At 56.3% G+C, this 19,318-nt stretch overlaps 1 protein-coding gene and 1 long non-coding RNA gene across 5 annotated transcripts in view; one reads left to right on the forward strand and one right to left on the reverse strand.

The window, feature by feature from the left end:
• Positions 1 to 5,871: 5,871 nt before the first annotated feature.
• Positions 5,872 to 13,063, reverse strand: LOC139802261 (uncharacterized). Its single transcript, XR_011728549.1, has 3 exons — positions 12,651 to 13,063; positions 6,951 to 7,057; positions 5,872 to 6,395 (listed from the first exon to the last, which is right to left on the reverse strand). It is a non-coding gene; the product is annotated as an uncharacterized lncRNA (long non-coding RNA).
• A 168-nt stretch (positions 13,064 to 13,231) lies between these two features.
• The window catches only part of RANBP10 (RAN binding protein 10), a 73,794-nt gene continuing 67,707 nt past the window's right edge, over positions 13,232 to 19,318 (forward strand). For 2 of the 4 annotated variants that reach the window (XR_011728547.1, XM_071757261.1), the window contains exons 1-2: positions 13,233 to 13,473; positions 14,422 to 14,533. Coding sequence is in view for 2 of the 4 variants with exons in the window: in XM_071757261.1 (XP_071613362.1) it covers positions 13,269 to 13,473; positions 14,422 to 14,533 (317 nt within the window). In the remaining 2 variants the exon portion in view is untranslated. Of the gene's footprint in view, positions 13,474 to 14,421; positions 14,534 to 19,318 lie in introns of all 4 variants that reach the window. The other 2 variants (XR_011728548.1, XM_071757260.1) reach the window with 2 other exon arrangements.

Consider the following 19,318-nt stretch of genomic DNA (forward strand, 5'->3'; position numbering starts at 1 on the left):
CCGTCTGGAGCTTGGAAATCCGGAGCCTTTCAATCGATTCCTTTGACACGGAGACACCGAGCCTGGAAATTGCTTCCTGGATTCCCAGCTCCTGTGGAGCAGGGATGGCTCCAGGTGCTGCGGGGGGGCTGAGCATCCCCGCGCTGGGACAAAGCTCAGGGATTCACCTTCCCGGGGGCTCTCCCGCTGCTGCACCTTTCTGGGGACAATTCCTGCTTTTTAGGGACAATTCCAGCTTTTTAGGGACGATTCGTGCTTTTTAAGGAAAACTCCCTCTTTTCAGGGACAATCCCTGCCCCCGGCTGCTGCTCACACAGCCCCAGCTCCTCCTTCCCATCCCCAGCCTGCCCAGAGCTCATGGGAAGCCCGGATCCCGCTCCCCGGATCCCGCTCCCTGGATCCCGCTCCCCGGATCCCGCTCCCTGGATCCCGCTCCCCGGATCCAGCTCCCTGGATCCCGCTCCCTGGATCCTGATCCCTGGATCCCGCTCCCTGGATCCCACTCCTCGGATCCCGCTCCCTGGATCCCGCTCCCCAGGTCCAGCTCCCTGGATCCCGATCCCTGGATCCCGCTCCCCGGATCCCGCTCCCTGGATCCCTCTCCCTGGATCCCGCTCCCCGGATCCCGCTCCCTGGATCCCGCTCCCCGGATCCTGCTCCCTGGATCCCGCTCCCCGGATCCCCCTCCCTGGATCCCGCTCCCTGGATCCCGCTCCCCGGATCCCGCTCCCCGGATCCCGCTCCCCGGATCCCGCTCCCTGGATCCCGCTCCCCGAATCCCGCTCCCTGAACCCGCTCCCTGGATCCCGCTCCCCGGATCCCGCTCCCTGGATCCCGCTCCCTGGATCCCGCTCCTCGGATCCCGCTCCCTGGATCCCGCTCCCTGGATCCCGCTCCCCGGATCCCGCTCCCTGGATCCCACTCCTCGGATCCTGCTCCCTGGATCCCGCTCCTCGGATCCCGCTCCCTGGATCCCACTCCTCGGATCCTGCTCCCTGGATCCCACTCCTCGGATCCCGCTCCTCGGATCCCGCTCCCTGAGTCCAGCTCCCTGGATCCCGCTCCCTGGATCCCGCTCCCCGGATCCCGCTCCCCGGATCCAGCAGGGTCCGCACTGGAGATTCCCAGCCCCGCACCCACTGCTGACTCCTGGGAACCCAAACCCAGCTCCTGGAGCCACACCTGGAATGAACAGGATTAGCACAGCATGAAACCTGGAATTGTCCCTAAAAAGTTGGAATTGTCCCTAAAAATTCTTTTTTGTCCCTAAAAATTGGGATTTTCCCCTAAAAAGCTGGAATTGTCCCTAAAACCCAAGAATTGTCCTTAAAAATCCCGAATTGTCCCTAAAAATTGGGAATTGTCCCTAAAAAGGTGGAATTGTCGCTAAAACCCAGGAATTGTCCTTAAAAATCCTGAATTGTCCCTAAAAAGCAGGAATTGTCCCTAAAAAGCTGGAATTGTCCCTAAAAACGTGGAATTGTCCCTAAAAATGGGGAATTGTCCCTAAAAAGCTGGAATTGTCCCTACAAAGCGGGATTTTTCCCTAAAAACCTGGAATTGTCCCTAAAAAAAAGGGAATTGTCCCTAAAAATCCTGAATTGTCCCTAAAAACCTGGAATTGTCCGTAAAAAGCTGGAATTGTCCCTAAAGCCCTGGAATTGTCCCTAAAATTCAGGAATTGTCCCTAAAAAGCAGGAATTGTCCCCAAAAAGCTGGAATTGTCCCTAAACCCCAGGAATTGTCCCTAAAAAGCTGGAATTGTCCCTAAAAATTGGGAATTGTCCAAAAAAATCAGGAATTGTCCCTAAAAAGCTGGAATTTCCCTAAAAAGCTGGAATTGTCCCTAAAATCAGGAATTGTCCCTAAAAATCAAGATTTTTCTCTGAAAAGCTGGAATTGTCCCAGAAAATTAGGAGTTGTTCCTAAAAATTTTGCTATGTACAAATGTCATTGTTTCTGTTCTTGGAGTGGTTTGAGTTTGGGTTTGGGGTTGGGTTGGGGTTTGGGTTGGGTTGGGGTTGGTTTGGGTTTGGGTTTGGTTTGGGTTGGGTTGGGTTTGGGTTGGGTTGGGTTGGGGTTGGGTTGGGTTGGGGTTGGGTTGGGTTTGGGTTGGGTTGGGTTTGGTTGGGTTTGGGTTGGGTTTGGGTTGGGTTGGGTTTGGGTTGGGTTGGGTTAAGGTTGGGTTGGGTTGGGGTTGGGTTTGGTTGGGTTTGGTTGGGTTTGGGGTTGGGTTGGGTTTGGGTTGGGTTGGGTTTGGGGTTGGGTTGGGTTTGGGTTGGGTTGGGTTAAGGTTGGGTTGGGTTGGGGTTGGGTTGGGTTGGGTTTGGTTGGGTTTGGGGTTGGGTTTGGGGTTGGGTTGGGTTGGGGTTGGGTTGGGTTTGGGTTTGGGTTTGGGTTTGGGTTTGGGTTTGGGCTGGGTTGGGTTTGGGTTTGGGTTGGGTTTGGGTTGGGTTGGGTTGGGTTTGGGTTTGGGTTTGGGTTTGGGTTTGGGCTGGGTTGGGTTGGGTTTGGGTTGGGTTGGGTTGGGTTGGGTTGGGTTGGGTTGGGTTGGGTTGGGTTGGGTTGGTTCCTCTGCAGGCCGTGTCCAGGCCATGAGGAGGTGCAGCAGTCCCAGGGTGTCCTTGGGGCCAGCTCTGACGGGAACCCCCATGACCTGAGCCCTCACTGCCCCCCTGCCCCGACCCCTTATCTGTGGGGTGATCCCGCAGCCCCCGAGGCCCCGGCTCAGGCTCCCCAGGTCCCAGCAGTGCTGTGGGGACACAGCTTGGGGTGTCCAGAGACAGCGGGGTCAGGAAAATCCTGCTGCGGGGTGGCTGGGGGGCTGTGGGGTTGAAGGGCTGTGGGGTTTAGGGGGATGGCTTTGGGGCTGTGGGGTTGCAGGGACTGCAGGGGCTGTGGGGCTGCAGGGATGCAGGATGGCTGGGGGGCTACAGGTTGGTTATGGGGTTATGGGGCTGCAGGATGGCTGTGGGGGTTCTGGATGGCTGTGGGGGTTCTGGGTGGCCCTGGGGGTTGCAGGATGGCTGTGGGGGTTCTGGATGGCTGTGGGGGTTCTGGGTGGCCCTGGGGGTTCTGGGTGGCTGTGGGGGTTCTGGATGGCTGTGGGGGTTCTGGGTGGCTGTGGGGGTTCTGGATGTCTGTGGGGGTTCTGGGTGGCCCTGGGGGTTCTGGATGGCTGTGGGGGTTCTGGGTGGCCCTGGGGGTTCTGGGTGGCTGTGGGGGTTCTGGATGTCTGTGGGGGTTCTGGATGGCTGTGGGGGTTCTGGATGGCCATGGGGGTTCTGGGTGGCCGTGGGGGTTCTGGATGGCTGGGGGGGTTCTGGGTGGCTGTGGGGGTTCTGGATGGCTGTGGGGGTTCTGGGTGGCCCTGGGGGTTCTGGATGGCTGTGGGGGTTCTGGGTGGCTGTGGGGGTTCTGGGTGGCCCTGGGGGTTCTGGGTGGCTGTGGGGGTTCTGGATGTCTGTGGGGGTTCTGGATGGCTGTGGGGGTTCTGGATGGCCATGGGGGTTCTGGGTGGCCGTGGGGGTTCTGGATGGCTGGGGGGCTACAGGATGGTTGTGTGGTTGTGGGGCTGCAGGATGGCTGTGGGGGTTCTGGGTGGCTGTGGGGGGGTTCTGGATGGCCGTGGGTTCTGGATGGCTGTGGGGGTTCTGGGTGGCTGTGGGGGTTCTGGATGTCCATGGGGGTTCCAGATGTCCGTGGGGCTGGTTTGCTGCTGGAGCTGGGAGTGTTTGAGGCCATTTGTGGGGGTGGGAAGCAGAGCACTGAGCCCTGGGTGCCGGGGCCGTGGGTCCCAGCCCTGGGCAGCTCCTTGTTCCCCCTCAGCCCCCCGGGTGGGAGCTCTGAGTGTCCCAGGAGCCCAGGGCAGGACTCGGGCCTGGTGAAGGTGCCCGAGCCCCAGGGCCGGGGCTGAGGGGCAGAGGGAGCTCAGCAGAGGGAAAAGAAACCCAACTTGTACTGGAAAGTAAGGTGCGACCCAGGCTTCAGCTGCAGCAGCTTTTGCTCTTCTATTGACACTGCCTGACACAAATGACAGGAGAAAACCCAGCTGGGAGTACTCCCAGAACAGAGGAACTTATCAAAGCAATGGATCAGCCTTTAGTTACTAATTCTGGGTAATAATTTCAACAGGACTGCTGCTCGTTTGCAACATTCAGCAAACCAGACTCAGGACTGGGAGACATAATCCTATTTTTGTCCACAGCTCTAAGCAGGCCAAGGAATGAATCATACGGAGAACTACCTGTTCATCACAAAACCAGGGCCTTTCAGTAACATAACTTGGCTGAACTTTGCTCTGGCTGTGGTGTAGCAGCTCTGTGGATGCCTTCACCTCTCTGCTGAGGGGAGCTTTGTCCCCGCTGTGCTGGGGGAGAGGGAGGGAAATTCTGGTGTCTGTGCCAGGGAGCTGCAGGGCTCAGGTCCCCTCTGCTGTTGTCACCTCTGCTGGCGGCTCCTGTTCTGTTAAATATGGATGGAACAGAGTGCTGGGGGATGGGTTTCAAACTGGGGAAGAGATAGGAGGTGTTTGATTTGGGGTAAACTGGGAAGAGCCTAATTCTGCTTGGCTGTGCCCTGTGATATCCCTGTTCCAGAGCTGGGTCAGTGAGCTCCCTGGGCACCCATCCACCCTTGGTGTCCTCCTCAAGGCTGGGTGCCTGGCACCAGACTGGTTTCCTGGGCAGAAACTGCCTCTTCTTTCAGGTGAAATGATTCCTTGAACTCTGCAGCTGTCAGTCCTTCCCACTCCTCAGAACCAAGCCCCGAGGGTACACAGGATTTCACTGCTGCTTTTGGGGAGCTGAGGGGGGGTAACAGAACTCTGCCACCCCATGGCAGCAGCATCCCCAGATTTCTCCTGGAGGCGGCCAAGGAAGAGCTCAGGCAGCCTGAGCATCCCTGCCCGTGGGTCTGAGGGGCTCCCACAGGCAGCAGGACCAGACCCAGAGCTGCCCATTGCATTCCAGGAGTTTGGATTCCAGCTCTCTGGGTCTTGGGGATCTCACTCTGGTGTTTTCCCCATTTTTGGGACATTCACAATGTTTCTGCCGGGTGAACAAAGCTCTTCTGATGCTGAGGCTCTCTGCTCCTGCTGCTTTGGTGAAATATGCAGGAATTTGGTGCCTGCTGAGCCCCTGCCAGGCGCTGCTGGGTTTGGCTGAGACATGGAAGCAATTCCTGGGGAAAAGAGGCAGGGATTGCACCAACCCTGCTCCCCCAGGAACCAGGCTGCCAGTGAGAGAACACCCACAGAAACGTCACCCCTGTGGCTCTGGGGTGCTGAGCTCTGGTGTTTCTGCCTTCCAGGCCAAGAGAAGAAACCTGTGAAGTGCCTCAGGCTCCCCCAGGGATGCTCCCAGGAGACTCAGCCCCTGGCAGAGGGTGCAGGCCCTGGCACAGCAAGGCTGAAACACCCACCTTTATTTCCCTTTGGAGTTATTGCCCCAGGCTGTGCACCCACCTCACCCCCTGGGTCCTCAGCTCTGACTCCCAACCCCCCTCCTGTGCCCTCACAGAAAGGGAAACGCTTTGGGGTTGGGTTGTTGGGTTTTTGGGTTTTGGTTGGTTGGGGTTTTTTTTGTTGTTTTGTTTGGTTGTTTTGGGTTTGGGGTTTTTTGTGGGTTTTTTCGTTGTTGTTGGGTTTTTTTTTTAATTTATTGGGTGTGTAAGAAGCTAAGAAAAGCACTTTTCTATCGATAAACCATGGGAATGTGGTGTCCATGATGGACATGGGGTGTCCATTCCCTGAGAGCATGGCAGGGTTTAACAGTGGTCCAGCAATTACACTGAATAACAGATTCTCCCTATTAATCCCCCTCCCCTCCCTGATAAAGAAAGGAGAGAGAATAAGGGAGAGAAACTGATGGGTTGGAAACTGAACTGCACAGCTTTAATGGAACAGGAATGATAAATAGGAAAAATTACTAAATCTATACAAATATACAGGGAAATTGATCCCAGGTTCCTCCCCCCTCTTCCCCAATAACTCTCACATCCCCACTGAGGCTGCAGGGCAGCCCTGGGAAAGTCCAGGCTGGAATCCTGGGGTCAGCAGCAGTTGGGAGCTGGAGGCAGGAACACACAGATCCAGGCTGGAATGGATCAGGAGCACAGGCAGAGGAACAGACAGAATCCTCCCAGGATGCTGAAGGGAACAGGGAGAGGGGAAGAAGGGGAAGCAGGAAGGGGTTTGACCCTCCTGATGCCTCAACTTTATCCTGAGGATGAGGTGTATGGGATGGAATCCTCTGTTTGGTCAGTTCTGGCATCTCTCTTGTCTGTTCCTCCCCAAAGGAGGCTGCAGGTGGGGCCTCTTTCTTCCTTCTGGAGGGCAAAATGTTCCTCAGAGCTGAGCAGTGTCCCTGGCTCTGCACACCAGGCTCTGGCTGTAACTATAACCATGGAGTTATCAGTCCCAGGAGCAGCCCCTGCCTGAGAAACTTGCTGTTAATTTCAGCAGTGCAGCTGCTTACAAGAGACTGAGCTGAAAGCAAAAGTCCAAGACAGAAAATCCCCTTTATCCTGGCCCAGACCAGGACAGAGCAGAATTCAGGGATCCCAGAGCAGGAGGAGTGGAGCTGCCTGAGCTCCTGGTACCTCCAGGGGATTTTTGTCACCAGGTTTGGTGCAGCTCAGCGTGGCTGGAGGACCTGGGGGAGCCCCTGGGGAGCTCTCCCTGCCCTCTGCAGCTCCCCAAGGAGTTGGGGTGAGGGGGGACTCAGCCTCCCCTCCCTCTCCTTGGGGAGATGGGGCAGGACCAGAGGGGATGGATCCAAAGTGCAGCAGGGTGGTTGTTAGGAAAGATTTTTCCCTGAGCAGTCAGCATCCCTGGGAGCACGGGGATGGAATCCTTAGGGATGTGGCCCCGAGGGTCTCTGCCCCCCACAGACATCCCCTGGGGCTGGGAGTGACAAACGCTGTTTGTGGAGAGGGGCAATGGGACAAACCTGCTGCTCAGTGCTTTTTCCTCCTTCCAGACATCCTTTAGGATCATCACATCCTTCCTTCTCCCTCAGCTTTGGGTTCCTGAGGTGCCCAGGGACCTCTGTCACCTCTGCCCTCAGGAATGGAAAAGAAACACAGAAAGGGGTTGGGCAAAGCCACATCCTCAGCATCTGAGGCCATTAAAAGGAATCATTTGTGGTCTCTTTCCCAGTGCTATGGAGCACATCTGGCAGCACATCTGCAGCGTTTCAGCTGCTCCTGGCCATACAAAATGGGACTCTGAGAGAGCTTCTGCCCCACAGAAGTTGAAGGGGAAAGTTCTTCCTTGGAAATGTCCCCCAGGACTGGCAGGGCAAACAACTGGAGCTTCTGGAGAGGCTGAAGGAGCAGAGCACTGCCCTGTCCTGCAGAAACCTTCTGGGCTCAGTCAGGTTTGGTGTGACCTGAGGAATCCCTGAGACATTTCCTTGGCCCTGCATCACTTCCCAAGGCCCCCGGGTGCAGTCTGAGCTGGATGGAATTTCTGGCCCAGGAAAAGGAGTCACACCCTGCTCACCCTGGTGAAACCAAAAACTGCTCTGCTGGCTTCCCTGGCACTGCAGCTGGACCAGGAGAGAAGGACAGGGGAGAAGGACGAGGGTTTTCCCATCAGAAAGCTGGGAATTTGGCTCAGGACATCCTTGAGGAGCCCCTGGGTGTCCTGAGCATCAGTGCAGCCCCTGGGCTGTGTCCTCAGTGCTCTCTGCTTCAGCTTTTCCATCACACCCTGGGTTTCCTAAAGCTTTTGGTGAAGGTGAATATTGAGGGCATCACCAGTGAGAGCAATCCCAGCAATCCTCCCCCCTTCCCAGTGCCTTCCTCACCGACCCAAACCAGTGGGAGATGAGTCCTGGGGGGCTGCTTGGTTTGGGCTGGAGCAGAGAGCAGGGAGTGGAACAAGGGAGAGAAAACTGGAGCAGGAGAAAAGGATGGGCCAGGGGGGAACCTGAGGGGTTCAGGCTGAGCAGCACTGTGCAAAAAGCTGCTCTGATCCACCTGAGTTTTACCCTTTGTGTGTTCCAGGATCTGAAGGGAAATGATCCAGAACTAAAGATGCTGAGGGCACAGTTGTGAAAGAGTGCAACATTTTTACTTAAGGATTTAAAACATTAGTGCCAGGAATATATTTATTTTCCTCCCCCCTTCCAAGGTGACACGGGGGGAGGCAGAGGGGACACGAGGTCCCAGTGCAGACCCCTGGCAGTGGCAGCAGGGGCTGTGCCCAGGGGACAAGTTCTCCTCTGGCCAAGGGCACCATCAGTGTCCTGCCAGATGTTCCAGAACCTTCCCTGCACCAAGGAGAGGGGGCTGGGAGAGCTCAGCTCTACAGACACACCAAGGAACCTTTGACTCATCAGTGTCTGGGTTACTGAGCCCAGAGAGAACCATTCCCTTCCTCCATCTTCCCAAGGAACCTCATCCAACCTTTCTCTTGCTTCACCACATTTCTCTCCTCTTCCTCCCTCTCTTGTAGTGCCAGGAGCACAATTTGTCCCCTGAGACCACGGCAAGGACCCCACTGAGCTGGGCTGATGGACACCCAGCCCCAACCCTGTACTGGTGGGAATGGGACTGGGAATGGGGCTGGGAATGGGAAATGGGATTAGAGATGGGGCTGGGAATGGGGCTGGGAATGGGGTTGGAAATGGGATTAGAGATGGGACTGGGAATGGGAAATGGGATTAGAGATGGGACTGGGAATGGGGCTGGGAATGGGGTTGGAAATGGGATTAGAGATGGGACTGGGAAACGGTCTGGAAATGGGATTAGAGATGGGGCTGGGAATGGAGTTGGAAATGGGATTAGATATGGGGCTGGGAATGGGGTTGGGAATGGGATTAGAGATGGGGCTGGGAATGGGGTTGGGAATGGGATTAGAGATGGGGCTGGGAATGGAGTTGGAAATGGGATTAGAGATGGGGCTGGGAATGGGGTTGGAAATGGGATTAGAGATGGGGCTGGGAATGGGGTTGGGAATGGGATTAGAGATGGGACTGGGAATGGGGTTGGAAATGGGATTAGAGATGGGACTGGGAATGGGGTTGGAAATGGGATTAGAGATGGGGCTGGGAATGGGGTTGGGAATGGGATTAGAGATGGGACTGGGAATGGGGTTGGAAATGGGATTAGAGATGGGACTGGGAATGGGGTTGGAAATGGGATTAGAGATGGGGCTGGGAATGGGGTTGGGAATGGGATTAGAGATGGGGCTGGGGCTTTTCCTGCTTGGTGAGTGGTGTCCCTGGAGCAGAATCCCTGGTTCTGCTCTGTCCTTATCCCCCTGTGCTCATGAACTTCACCAGGATTTCTGATGCCAGCCCACGCTGTTTATCCTGCTCTGGCAAACACGGACTGATCAGGATTTTATTTTGTTCTCTGGAGCACTCCAGGGTTTGCTGAGCCCGGGGCAGCAGCGGTGGCTCCGTCCCACGGGGAGGAGGAGGAGGCAGAGGGAGCTGGAGTCACTGGGAGCTGAGGATTTACCCGGTCCTCATGACCTTCCCTCTGCTTTCCTGTCCCCAAACGTCTGATTTTCTGCAGCTTTTCCACACAAATGTGCTGTCCACCTGCCCTCCCCTCTTCTCAGCTGCACCTTGACCCCTCCTCAGCCCATCGGGTGAGGAATTCCTGTGCTCTCCTTGCCTTTCTTTCCTGTGACACGATTTCCACTCTCAGCTGTTTCACCTTTGGCTGGAAATTTTTTCCTAAAGATATTTCTTTACCTGTGAAACCTCCTGCCAGTTCTCAGCCAGGTTTCCCACACCAAAGTTACCTGGGAGATTTTAACCTGATGCCCCCCTCGTGGGGCAGAGCTTTGGTTTTATGGCCAGATGGAATTCCAGGAGGAAAATAAAATTATAAAGTGAGGCCCCAGCATGATTCAGAGGGGGCTGGAGCTGCGTTTGCTTTGTCAATAACTGCGTTATCCAGCAACCCAAAGGGTTCACTCCCTCCTCTGCACCCCAGGCTGGAGATGCTGCTGGATGCTGAATTATCAGGTTGTTTTTTTTTTTTTTCTGCCCCAGTAAAAGGTGGTATTGGCATTGACATCCAGATAGGATGCAGCAGGTTTTGGGTTTTTAGAGCTAAAAGAAAAAAAGAAGAAAGAAAAGAAGAAAAGCAGTGAGAGTTCTTCTTTCAAAGAAGAAAAAGCAGTGAGAACAGGAACTGCCTTTCTTCTTGCACTTGGGTGGGAATTTCCTGCCCACAGCTGCACCAGAGCTGCACCAGAACCCTTTGCCACGGGAGCTGTGTCAGAGCAGGAGGTGCCAGAGACCCCAGGAGCCTGGGCTGGGGGTTGGTTTCTCACTCACTGAGACCACGGGAAAACCTCAGCCAAGTGGAGATGCAGCTTGGGGCTTTCCCAGCTGACTCCTGAGCCCTCCCCAGTCTGAACTGGGGCTCAGCTCATCCTGTGCTGGGACAGGAGGCAGAGGAGGTGGGCTCTGTGCTGAGCCCCCCAGCCCCCCCTCTGCAAGCCCTGGGGCACCCGGCAGTGTTTAAGCCACAGATTGGTGTCATTCCCAGCAGGATTTGTCCTGGCACTCAGCTCTGTTCCCAGCAGCAGCACCAGGCTCCTGCTCACCAAGCTCTGCTGGGCACCTCCCCATCCCCAATCCCTGGGGATTTACCCCAGAAACAGAGCCCTAAAGAGCTGGCCCAGCACTAACCCAACATCCTCTGCAGACAGCCAGGAGGTGATGGATGTCCCCATCCCAGCTGGATGTCCCCATCCCAGCTGGATGTCCCCATTCCCTTGGATGTCCCCATCCCAACTGGATGTCCCCATCCCCAGCTGGATGTCCCCATTCCCTTGGATGTCCCCATCCCAGCTGGATGTCCCCATTCCCCTGGATGTCCCCATCCCCAGCTGGATGTCCCCATTCCCAACTGGATGTCCCCATTCCCCTGGATGTCCCCATCCCCCTGGATGTCCCTGTTCAAAAGTACAAGACAGAAAATCCCCTTTATCCTGGCCCAGGACAAATGTTCTGCCAGGGATCCAGAGACTTCAGATGAAAAAGGGAAATATCAGATCCCAGGCAGTCAATAAAAGTTGAAACCAGACAAACCCAAAGCTTCACCAGCAGCACAGGGGAGGCTGCAGCACAACCTGAGCCCTCTCTGAGCTGAAGCAAGGGGATGTCCCTAAAGAGTTCTGGAAGGAAACTGGTTTTAAATACTGGTTTTTATCTGATCAGAAATGACACTCACCTGGTGGGGGCTCTGCAAGGGCAGAATTTTGTCTGGAGGGGCCCTGTGAGCTACCAGCTCTGCATGAGACTGGTCCAGTGGGGACCCCCAGCCCTTGGGCAGCTCTGCCCAGGGTCACCCCAGCTCCTGTGTCCCTGTGCCAGCTCCTGTGTCCCTGTGCCTGCTCCTGTGTCCCTGTGCCTGCTCCTGTCCCCCCTGTGCCAGCTCCTGTGTCCCTGTGCCTGCTCCCGTGTCCCTGTGCCAGCTCCTGTCCCCCTGTGCCAGCTCCTGTGTCCCTGTGCCTGCTCCTGTGTCCCTGTGCCTGCTCCTGTGTCCCTGTGCCAGCTCCTGTCCCCCTGTGCCTGCTCCTGTCCCCCCTGTGCCTGCTCCTGTGTCCCTGTGCCAGCTCCTGTCCCCCTGTGCCAGCTCCTGTGTCCCTGTGCCTGCTCCTGTGTCCCTGTGCCAGCTCCTGTGTCCCTGTGCCAGCTCCTGTGTCCCTGTGCCTGCTCCTGTCCCCCTGTGCCAGCTCCTGTGTCCCTGTGCCAGCTCCTGTGTCCCTGTGCCTGCTCCTGTGTCCCTGTGCCTGCTCCTGTGTCCCTGTGCCAGCTCCTGTCCCCCTGTGCCTGCTCCTGTGTCCCTGTGCCAGCTCCTGTGTCCCTGTGCCTGCTCCTGTCCCCCTGTGCCAGCTCCTGTGTCCCTGTGCCAGCTCCTGTGTCCCTGTGCCTGCTCCTGTGTCCCTGTGCCAGCTCCTGTGTCCCTGTGCCTGCTCCTGTGTCCCTGTGCCTGCTCCTGTGTCCCTGTGCCAGCTCCTGTGTCCCTGTGCCTGCTCCTGTCCCCCTGTGCCAGCTCCTGTGTCCCTGTGCCAGCTCCTGTGTCCCTGTGCCTGCTCCTGTGTCCCTGTGCCAGCTCCTGTGTCCCTGTGCCAGCTCCTGTGTCCCTGTGCCTGCTCTCACTGCGGCCCCGGGGCTGCCAGGAGAGGCTGAGAGCACAGAGCCAGGGGGCGATGTCAGCTTGGGGTTACCAGAACTGTTCTGTTGTTCTTGGGACCGTTTGGAACCGCGGGCACAGGGGGATGGCAGGGGGTGTCTCGATACGGAACGGTGTGGGACACAGCGGCTGGGCAGGGACTGAGCCCTGAGCAGGGACCACGGCACGGGGATGGGACAGGGACCGTGGGACAGGGACAGGACAGGGACCCCACCCCCGTCCCTCGCTCCGCTGTGGGGCAGCGTGGCCGCTGCTGCAGGAAGGGCCCTGACCCCCCCTCGCTGTTTCTTTACACCCGAACAGGGCGGGGGTGGGGGGAGCCAACCCTTCCCTGCCACCCACCCTCCGGCCCGGCCCGGCCCGGTCCCGGCTCTGAGCGGGCTGATACCGCCCGGGGCCCTCCCTGCCGAACCCTCCCTGCCGGTCCCTCCCTGGCGGACCCTCCCTGCCGAACCCTCCTTCCCGGACCCTCCCTGCCGAACCTTCCCGCTGTTTCCGGCCCGCACCGCCCCGTTGTTTACAGCCGTTGCCATGGAGACGCTCCCCTCCCTCCCTCCGCGCTCCCGCAAGGACCCCGTCTCGTGCCGCCATAGCTGTCGCCGCAGCGCCTGACGCGCTGATGTCTCTCGCCGACCTCGGCGGTCCCGGCCCGGTCCGGCCCGGCCCCAGCACGGGGCGGGTTCCGCGGAGCGGGCGGGCCCGGGGCGAAGGCACCGGGACGGCGCTTCCCGTGACCGTGGCGGGGCGGCCTCCAGCGGCCCCTGCGGGGAGGCGGCCCGGGGGCGCCGGCAGGAGCGGGGCGGCCGCCGGGCACCGGCGCTGCCGCGGAGCACTCTGGGAGCTGTAGTCCGGGGCCCGGCAGCGGTACCGGGGGGGCGGGCTCGCTTCCCGGCGTGCGTCGCGCCGCGGGGCGGGGCCTCGGGCGCGGGGGCTTTCGGGAGTCGTAGTCCCGAGCGGGGCAGGGATCGGGCGAGCGGGCGCGGCGGGGACTCGGCTTCCCGGCGTGCCTCGCGGCCCCATTGTGGCCGCGCTCGGCGCCCATTGGCTGCGGGCCCCGGCCGGGCCTCGCGCCCCGCCCGCTGACACAAAGCGGCTCCAAGATGGCGGAGGCGGGCGCGGGCAGCCTGCACGGGGGGGACGCGGCGCCGCCGGGGCCGCCCCAGGAGCAGGAGCTGAACCAGCGCCTCCGCCGCCTCTACCCCGCCGTCAACCAGGAGGAGACCCCGCTGCCGCGCTCCTGGAGCCCCAAGGACAAGTACAACTACATCGGCCTCTCGCAGGGAAACCTCCGTGTCCACTACAAAGGTGCCGGGCCGGGCCGCCGGACGCGGGCTCGGGTTGGGGCTCGGCGGGCGGCAGCGCGGGGGTGCGGGGCGGGGGTGCTCGGGAGCCCCGGGCTCCGTCCCGGGGCGGGGGGGGGGGTCGCGGTGTCCCCGGCCGGGCCCGGCGCCTCTCGGTGCCCGTGGGCTCTGCTCGGTCCCCACAGCCCGGCCCGGGGGGGGAGGGGGATGGCGCCCACCCCGCGGAACGGGGCCGTGGGGATCCCGGGGATGTTTTCCCTGCTGCCTGCCGGGGGTGTTCTCCCGACCCACCCGCACAGGGCTCCTCACTCCCGTCCCTGCCCGGCTCGTAAACACTGATGTAATTCCCTCTTGTGTAATCGCGTTCTGGCTCCTGTTTGTATACGTCGGGTTCAGGATCGTCGAATCCCAGACTGGTTTGGGTTGGAAGGGACCTTAAAGCTCATCCATCCCCCCCCCTGCATGCCCAGGGACACCTCCCACCAGCCCAGGTTGCTCCAAGCCCCATCCAGCCTGGACTTGGACACTGCCAGGGATGGGGCAGCCACAGCTTCCATGGGCAGCCTGGGCCAGGGGCTCAGCACCCTCAGAGAACAGATTTTTTCCCTAAGATTTCATCTCAGTCTCCCCTTTTTTACTTTACAGCCCTCCCCCCCTGCCCTGGCTCCCCATGCCCCTGTAAAAAGTCCCTCTCCAAGTTCAGATTTTGCAGGGGAGGAAGGGGGGGCAGTGGGCTCAGCCCTCCCTGGGCCTTCTCAGTGACACCAGGGAAAGCCCCGAGTGCTGGCAGGGCAGGGACCATTCCTGGGGGCAGTGCAGGGCTGGAGGTGGCAGTTCTCTGCACAGTGCACTTTAAATTGTTGGATTTGTGTGGAAACAGATCCCTGCTGTGCTCAGACACATCAAGAGAGTTCCAGCCCCCTCTGGACTTGCATTTCTCTTTTTTTCCCAGGTCATGGTAAAAACCACAAAGATGCTGCCTCTGTCAGGGCCACCCACCCCATACCTGCAGCCTGTGGCATTTATTACTTCGAGGTGAAGATTGTCAGCAAAGGCAGAGATGGGTAAGTGAAGAGCTTCCTGCTGCAGGGCTGGCACTGCTCCTGTCCTCTGCCCTCCCCTGGCTCCCAGGGCCATCCTGGGAGGTTGTGGTCTCCTGGTTAACAGACACCAGTGTGGGGGAAGGGGCTGGAAGCAGAGCTGTCCTCTGTGCTGGTTTGATTTGGTCTTAAAAATGGAGGAAACTTTGGGTCCCCTGTGTAATTTGAATTAAAATAGGGTTTTCCTTTTGCTGGTGAGGTCTGGTCACTCAGATCTCTGGAATTCTGGTGCCTCTGGAGTGCAGGGAAGTCGAAGGGAGGAATCTTGGACTCAGTTGTGGATTGTCAGAGAGGTGTTTGCAGGGTGAGGAGCAGTTCTAGCAGAACCTGAGCACTGGAAGGAGAACATCCAAGAAGAGTTTTTAGAAACCCCGTGAAGGAAAATGTGTTCAAAGGGAAGGAAATGGGGTGACTGTGTCTGTGAGCTGTGGCACTGCTCCTGTCAGCTCTGGTCCAGGCCCTGGGTTTGGGCTCCAGCCATTATCTCAGAAGCAGAGATCTCTGGCACCAGAGAGCCAGGACAGGGAACAACTCTGGAAGCTTGGGAGACTCTGTTGGAACCAGAATGCTAAAGATGAGGATGTTTTTCCTGATCCAGTTATGTTTTTTTTTTTATTTTTGTGGTAATATTTAGTCCTATAGGCTGTGGCTGAGACTTCCCTGGCCATGCAGGGAGGGGGGCAGTGGGGCTGGGAGCAGGGAGCCCTCCCCTGCAGCCCCTCTGAGCTCAGCTGCCTCTGGTTTTGGGGCTCAGCCAGCCTGGCAGTCCCTGCATGGGGCAGTGTTTTGATCCAAGGTGTAACTCACCCAAGATGCAGGTGGTGTTCCCTCCAAATTCAGGATGTTGGGAAGTGGGGAAAAGCACTAAAGGGGCATTGCTAACAAGGTCTGGGCTTCTCCTGCCAGGGTGGGTTTAATTGTGAAGCATTAGAAAGGCAGCAGCCTGATTTTGTGTGCATGGCTTTGGCATTTTTCATTGCTGAACAATTAATTGTGCTGAGATCACTGTCCAGAAGGAAAAGTAGCACAGAAGGGGCTGAGTGCCATTAACTAATCCAGTCCTTCAGGAGTAACCTTGGAACTCTGTCCAGTTTAGAGCTATATAAATATTAAGAATTTAGAAAGCAATTATGTATCAAAAATTATCTGATTTGTATGCATTTATTAGATAAACTGATCATGTCTTAGGGCAGCAAACCATCCTATTAAAAACCAAATTAAAGTCCTAACTTCTTACTGCTGCCACCATTGGACTGAAGAGTTCTTGGGCTGCTTGTAAAGGGGCTTGGGAAGGGTCTGGAATTGTGCTGCCTGTGCCAGTTCCTGGGTTATCTGTGCAGAGGTGGGTGCTGGGCTGGGTGCCTCCCCACCATCTTCTGTCACTCCACTTCACTGAGGTGGTGTTCAGCTGCTCCTCTGCTCTGAAACCCTGCACTTTATTACTTTATGTAACTGCTAAAACTGAAAAAATTTACAGCAAACTTGCAAGACCAATTAAAAAAAAAAAAAAAAATCACTTTACAAATCCTCACTGCACTCCCTGGATCAGTTTTACAGGGAGCTAATGGAATTTGATGCTTGTTCCCCAAGATCAGAGTTTTCTAAATTAAGAGCCTATTGTTGTTTTTATGTGTAAATTTTACAGTCACTCTCCAGAAATACTCTCAGAATGTTTTAGCTGTTGCTGATCTGAGCTCAGGACTGGGGAGAGCCTCTGGGAGCTTCTCTGAGGGCTCAGCCTTTCCCAGGCTCTGCTTTCCTTTTCCTGGGAGAGAGCACTCCAACTTTCATCTTGCAGACTGGTGCTGGGGGTTTATAACTGAATTTATAACTGTGAATTTATAATTGTGGATTTATAACTGTGGATTTGTAATTGTGGATTTTTATAATTGTGGATTTTTGTAATTGTGAATTTTTGTAATTGTGAATTTTTGTAATTGTGAATTTATGTGGCAGCTGCCAGTCTGTCCCATAAGAAGGTGCTTTTGGGTGCTTTTGGGTGTTTTTGGGTGTCTCATCTTTTAAGCCTGCCTGTTGGGGCTCAGTTGGCTGTGGCAGAGCCCTCTCCTCTCACAGAGCTCTCCAGTGTTCATTACACCAGGGGGGCTTCACTTTAAGGGAATCAAAAGTCCAGAAATCTAAAGAAGCTTTTTTTGGGGAAAGTAATCAAGTTCTCAAGTGGCAAAACAGATTCCTAGGAACTCACCTGGAAGCTTTTAGCAGGAGGAGAGGAAGAGGAATCTTTCTGAGCTCGTTTCTGGAGTGGGTACTTCAGGTGTAGTCCTGTAGTAGCCTGGTAGTTGGTCTCTGTGCAGGGAGCAGTAAGGTGAGGGTCACACTGATGTTGTTCTGTGTCCCTCTGGTTGGGGTGTGTGACACCTTTTCACACTGAGTTTAAAATGCTGGAGTGTGTGACTCCTTTTCACACTGAGTTTAAAATGCTGGAGTGTGTGACTCCTTTTCACACTGAGTTTAAAATGCAAGGCATTGGGTTTCAAACCAAGACTTGCACAAAAAATGCCTCCTGGGTTTTCCTTGCAGGAGGTGTGTGTGCTCTGGGGAGCCTGAGGGGATTTTGCCCAGGAGCTCAGTGCTCTCCTCTTCCTGTGCTCACAGTTTGCAGGCTGGCACTCTGCACCCTGCTGAGGTGCTGACAGGAAATAAACAACAGAAACTCAAGGTGGGAATGGAGTGGAAGCTCCCAGGGACTTGTCCTGGAGATGGGAGAAGCCCAGAGCTGCCAGGAGAGCTTGCCCAGGGTGGCCTGGGGTTCTGTACCTGGCACTGCTGGTGGTGCTGGGGTGCAGAAATCCCAGCTGCAGAGGGAAGGGAAGGGAAGGGAAGGAAAAAGGGAAGGGAAGGGAAGGAAAAAGGGAAGGGAAGGGAAGGAAAAAGGGAAGGGAAGGGAAGGAAAAAGGGAAGGGAAGGAAAAAGGGAAGGGAAGGAAAAAGGGAAGGGAAGGGAAGGAAAAAGGGAAGGGAAGGGAAGGGAAGGGAAGGGAAGGGAAGGGAAGGGAAGGGAAGGGAAGGGAAGGGAAGGGAAGGGAAGGGAAGGGAAGGGAAGGGAAGGGAAGGGAAGGGAAGGGAAGGGAGGCATCACTGCTGCCTCTGAACTCCTCCTTTCTGCCACTCTCACAGGAGTGGGGGGTTCAAGCCCAGCAGGCTGTGGTTCTCTCACCTCGTGTCCTGGCAGTAAAACCACACACACATCTCTGCTTTTTCTCTGCTCAGGTTTGCAAACCCCATTGAAACTCTCTGTTTGCCACCACCAGACTTTTCTGCCTTGGTGTTGCTGGGGTCTGGCTCGGTTTGCTGAGGAGTATTTGAAAAGTACAGCATGTAAAATGTCCATTTGGGGCACTTTAGAAACTTTCAAGGTTTATCAGCTGTCCTTAGCTTTGAATCTGCCACTGGTGCTGCCCTAAGATAAAACTGCAATTCTTTGAGTTAAAGAAGGATGACTGAGACTTATTTTTAGCTGGATGGTGGTCACTGCTCAGCCTGGTGGTTTCAGGCTCTGTTGATGACAGGTCATGTTTATTTACAGGGTTTGGGTTTTTTTTTTTTAATTTTTTTTTATTTTACTGGGAGAGGGGAGGCTCCCACTGAGCAATTGTCTTAACATAGCAAATCAGCTCTGGCAGCAGAGAGATCTCTTTGCTTGGTTTGGTTTGGAGGGATGGTTCTTACCTCAGAGAGCAGAGGAGGATTCAGTTTCCAGCCCTCCTCTCACCTCCCTTTGCTGAGCACCCAGGGAGTGGTTCCACACACACACCTCCAGCTGACACACACACTGGTTACACACACACACACACACACAGGGGTTCCACACACACTTCCAGGTGACACACACACAATTCCAGGTGATACACACACTGTGGTTACACACACACACACACACACCTTCACACACCCAGGTGACACACATACTTCCAGGTGACACACACACTGGTTACACACACACACACACTTCCAGGTGACACACACACAATTCCAGGTGATACACACACTGTGGTTACACACACACACACCCCCAGGTGACACACACACACCCCCAGGTGACACACACACACCCCCAGGTGACACACACACACTTCCAGGTGACACACACACACTTCCAGGTGACACACACACACTTCCAGGTGACACACACACTTCCAGGTGACACACACACACACACACACACACACACACACACTGTGGTTACACACACACACACACACACACACACACACACACACACACACTGTGGTTACACACACACACACACACACACACACACACACACACACACACACACTGTGGTTACACACACACACACACACACACACACACACTTCCAGATGCCTCCAGTCCTGCTGCCAAGCTGTCACCTGGGGTGAGCTGCTTCAAGGAGATAACTGCCTGAAAACTGGGCACATCAAAATAATTACAATGATTTAATCTGCTGACACCACTGATGGTTGTTTGTTGTTGTTTTTAATTGTGGAGTACTTCTCAGGGTTCTGCTCCCTGGGCTGACTGAGTGTTAGTGAAGGGCTGGGCTGGGAGAGGGAAGGGAAGGATTGCAGCAACCCTCATTTCACCCCATTCACAGCCTGGCAGGGTTTTGTCTTGGGTCCTTTGGTTGTGTGCCTGTCCCCTGAGTGCTCTGAGCTGGAGCAAAGGGACAGGAGGCAATGGTCACACGTTATGGCAAGGGAAATGCCTGCTGAGTGTGAGAAGGAGAATGGTTACACACCACAACAGG

This window comes from Heliangelus exortis, chromosome 13 (genome assembly GCF_036169615.1).
Source record: "Heliangelus exortis chromosome 13, bHelExo1.hap1, whole genome shotgun sequence".
Classification (NCBI taxonomy): domain Eukaryota; kingdom Metazoa; phylum Chordata; class Aves; order Apodiformes; family Trochilidae; genus Heliangelus; species Heliangelus exortis.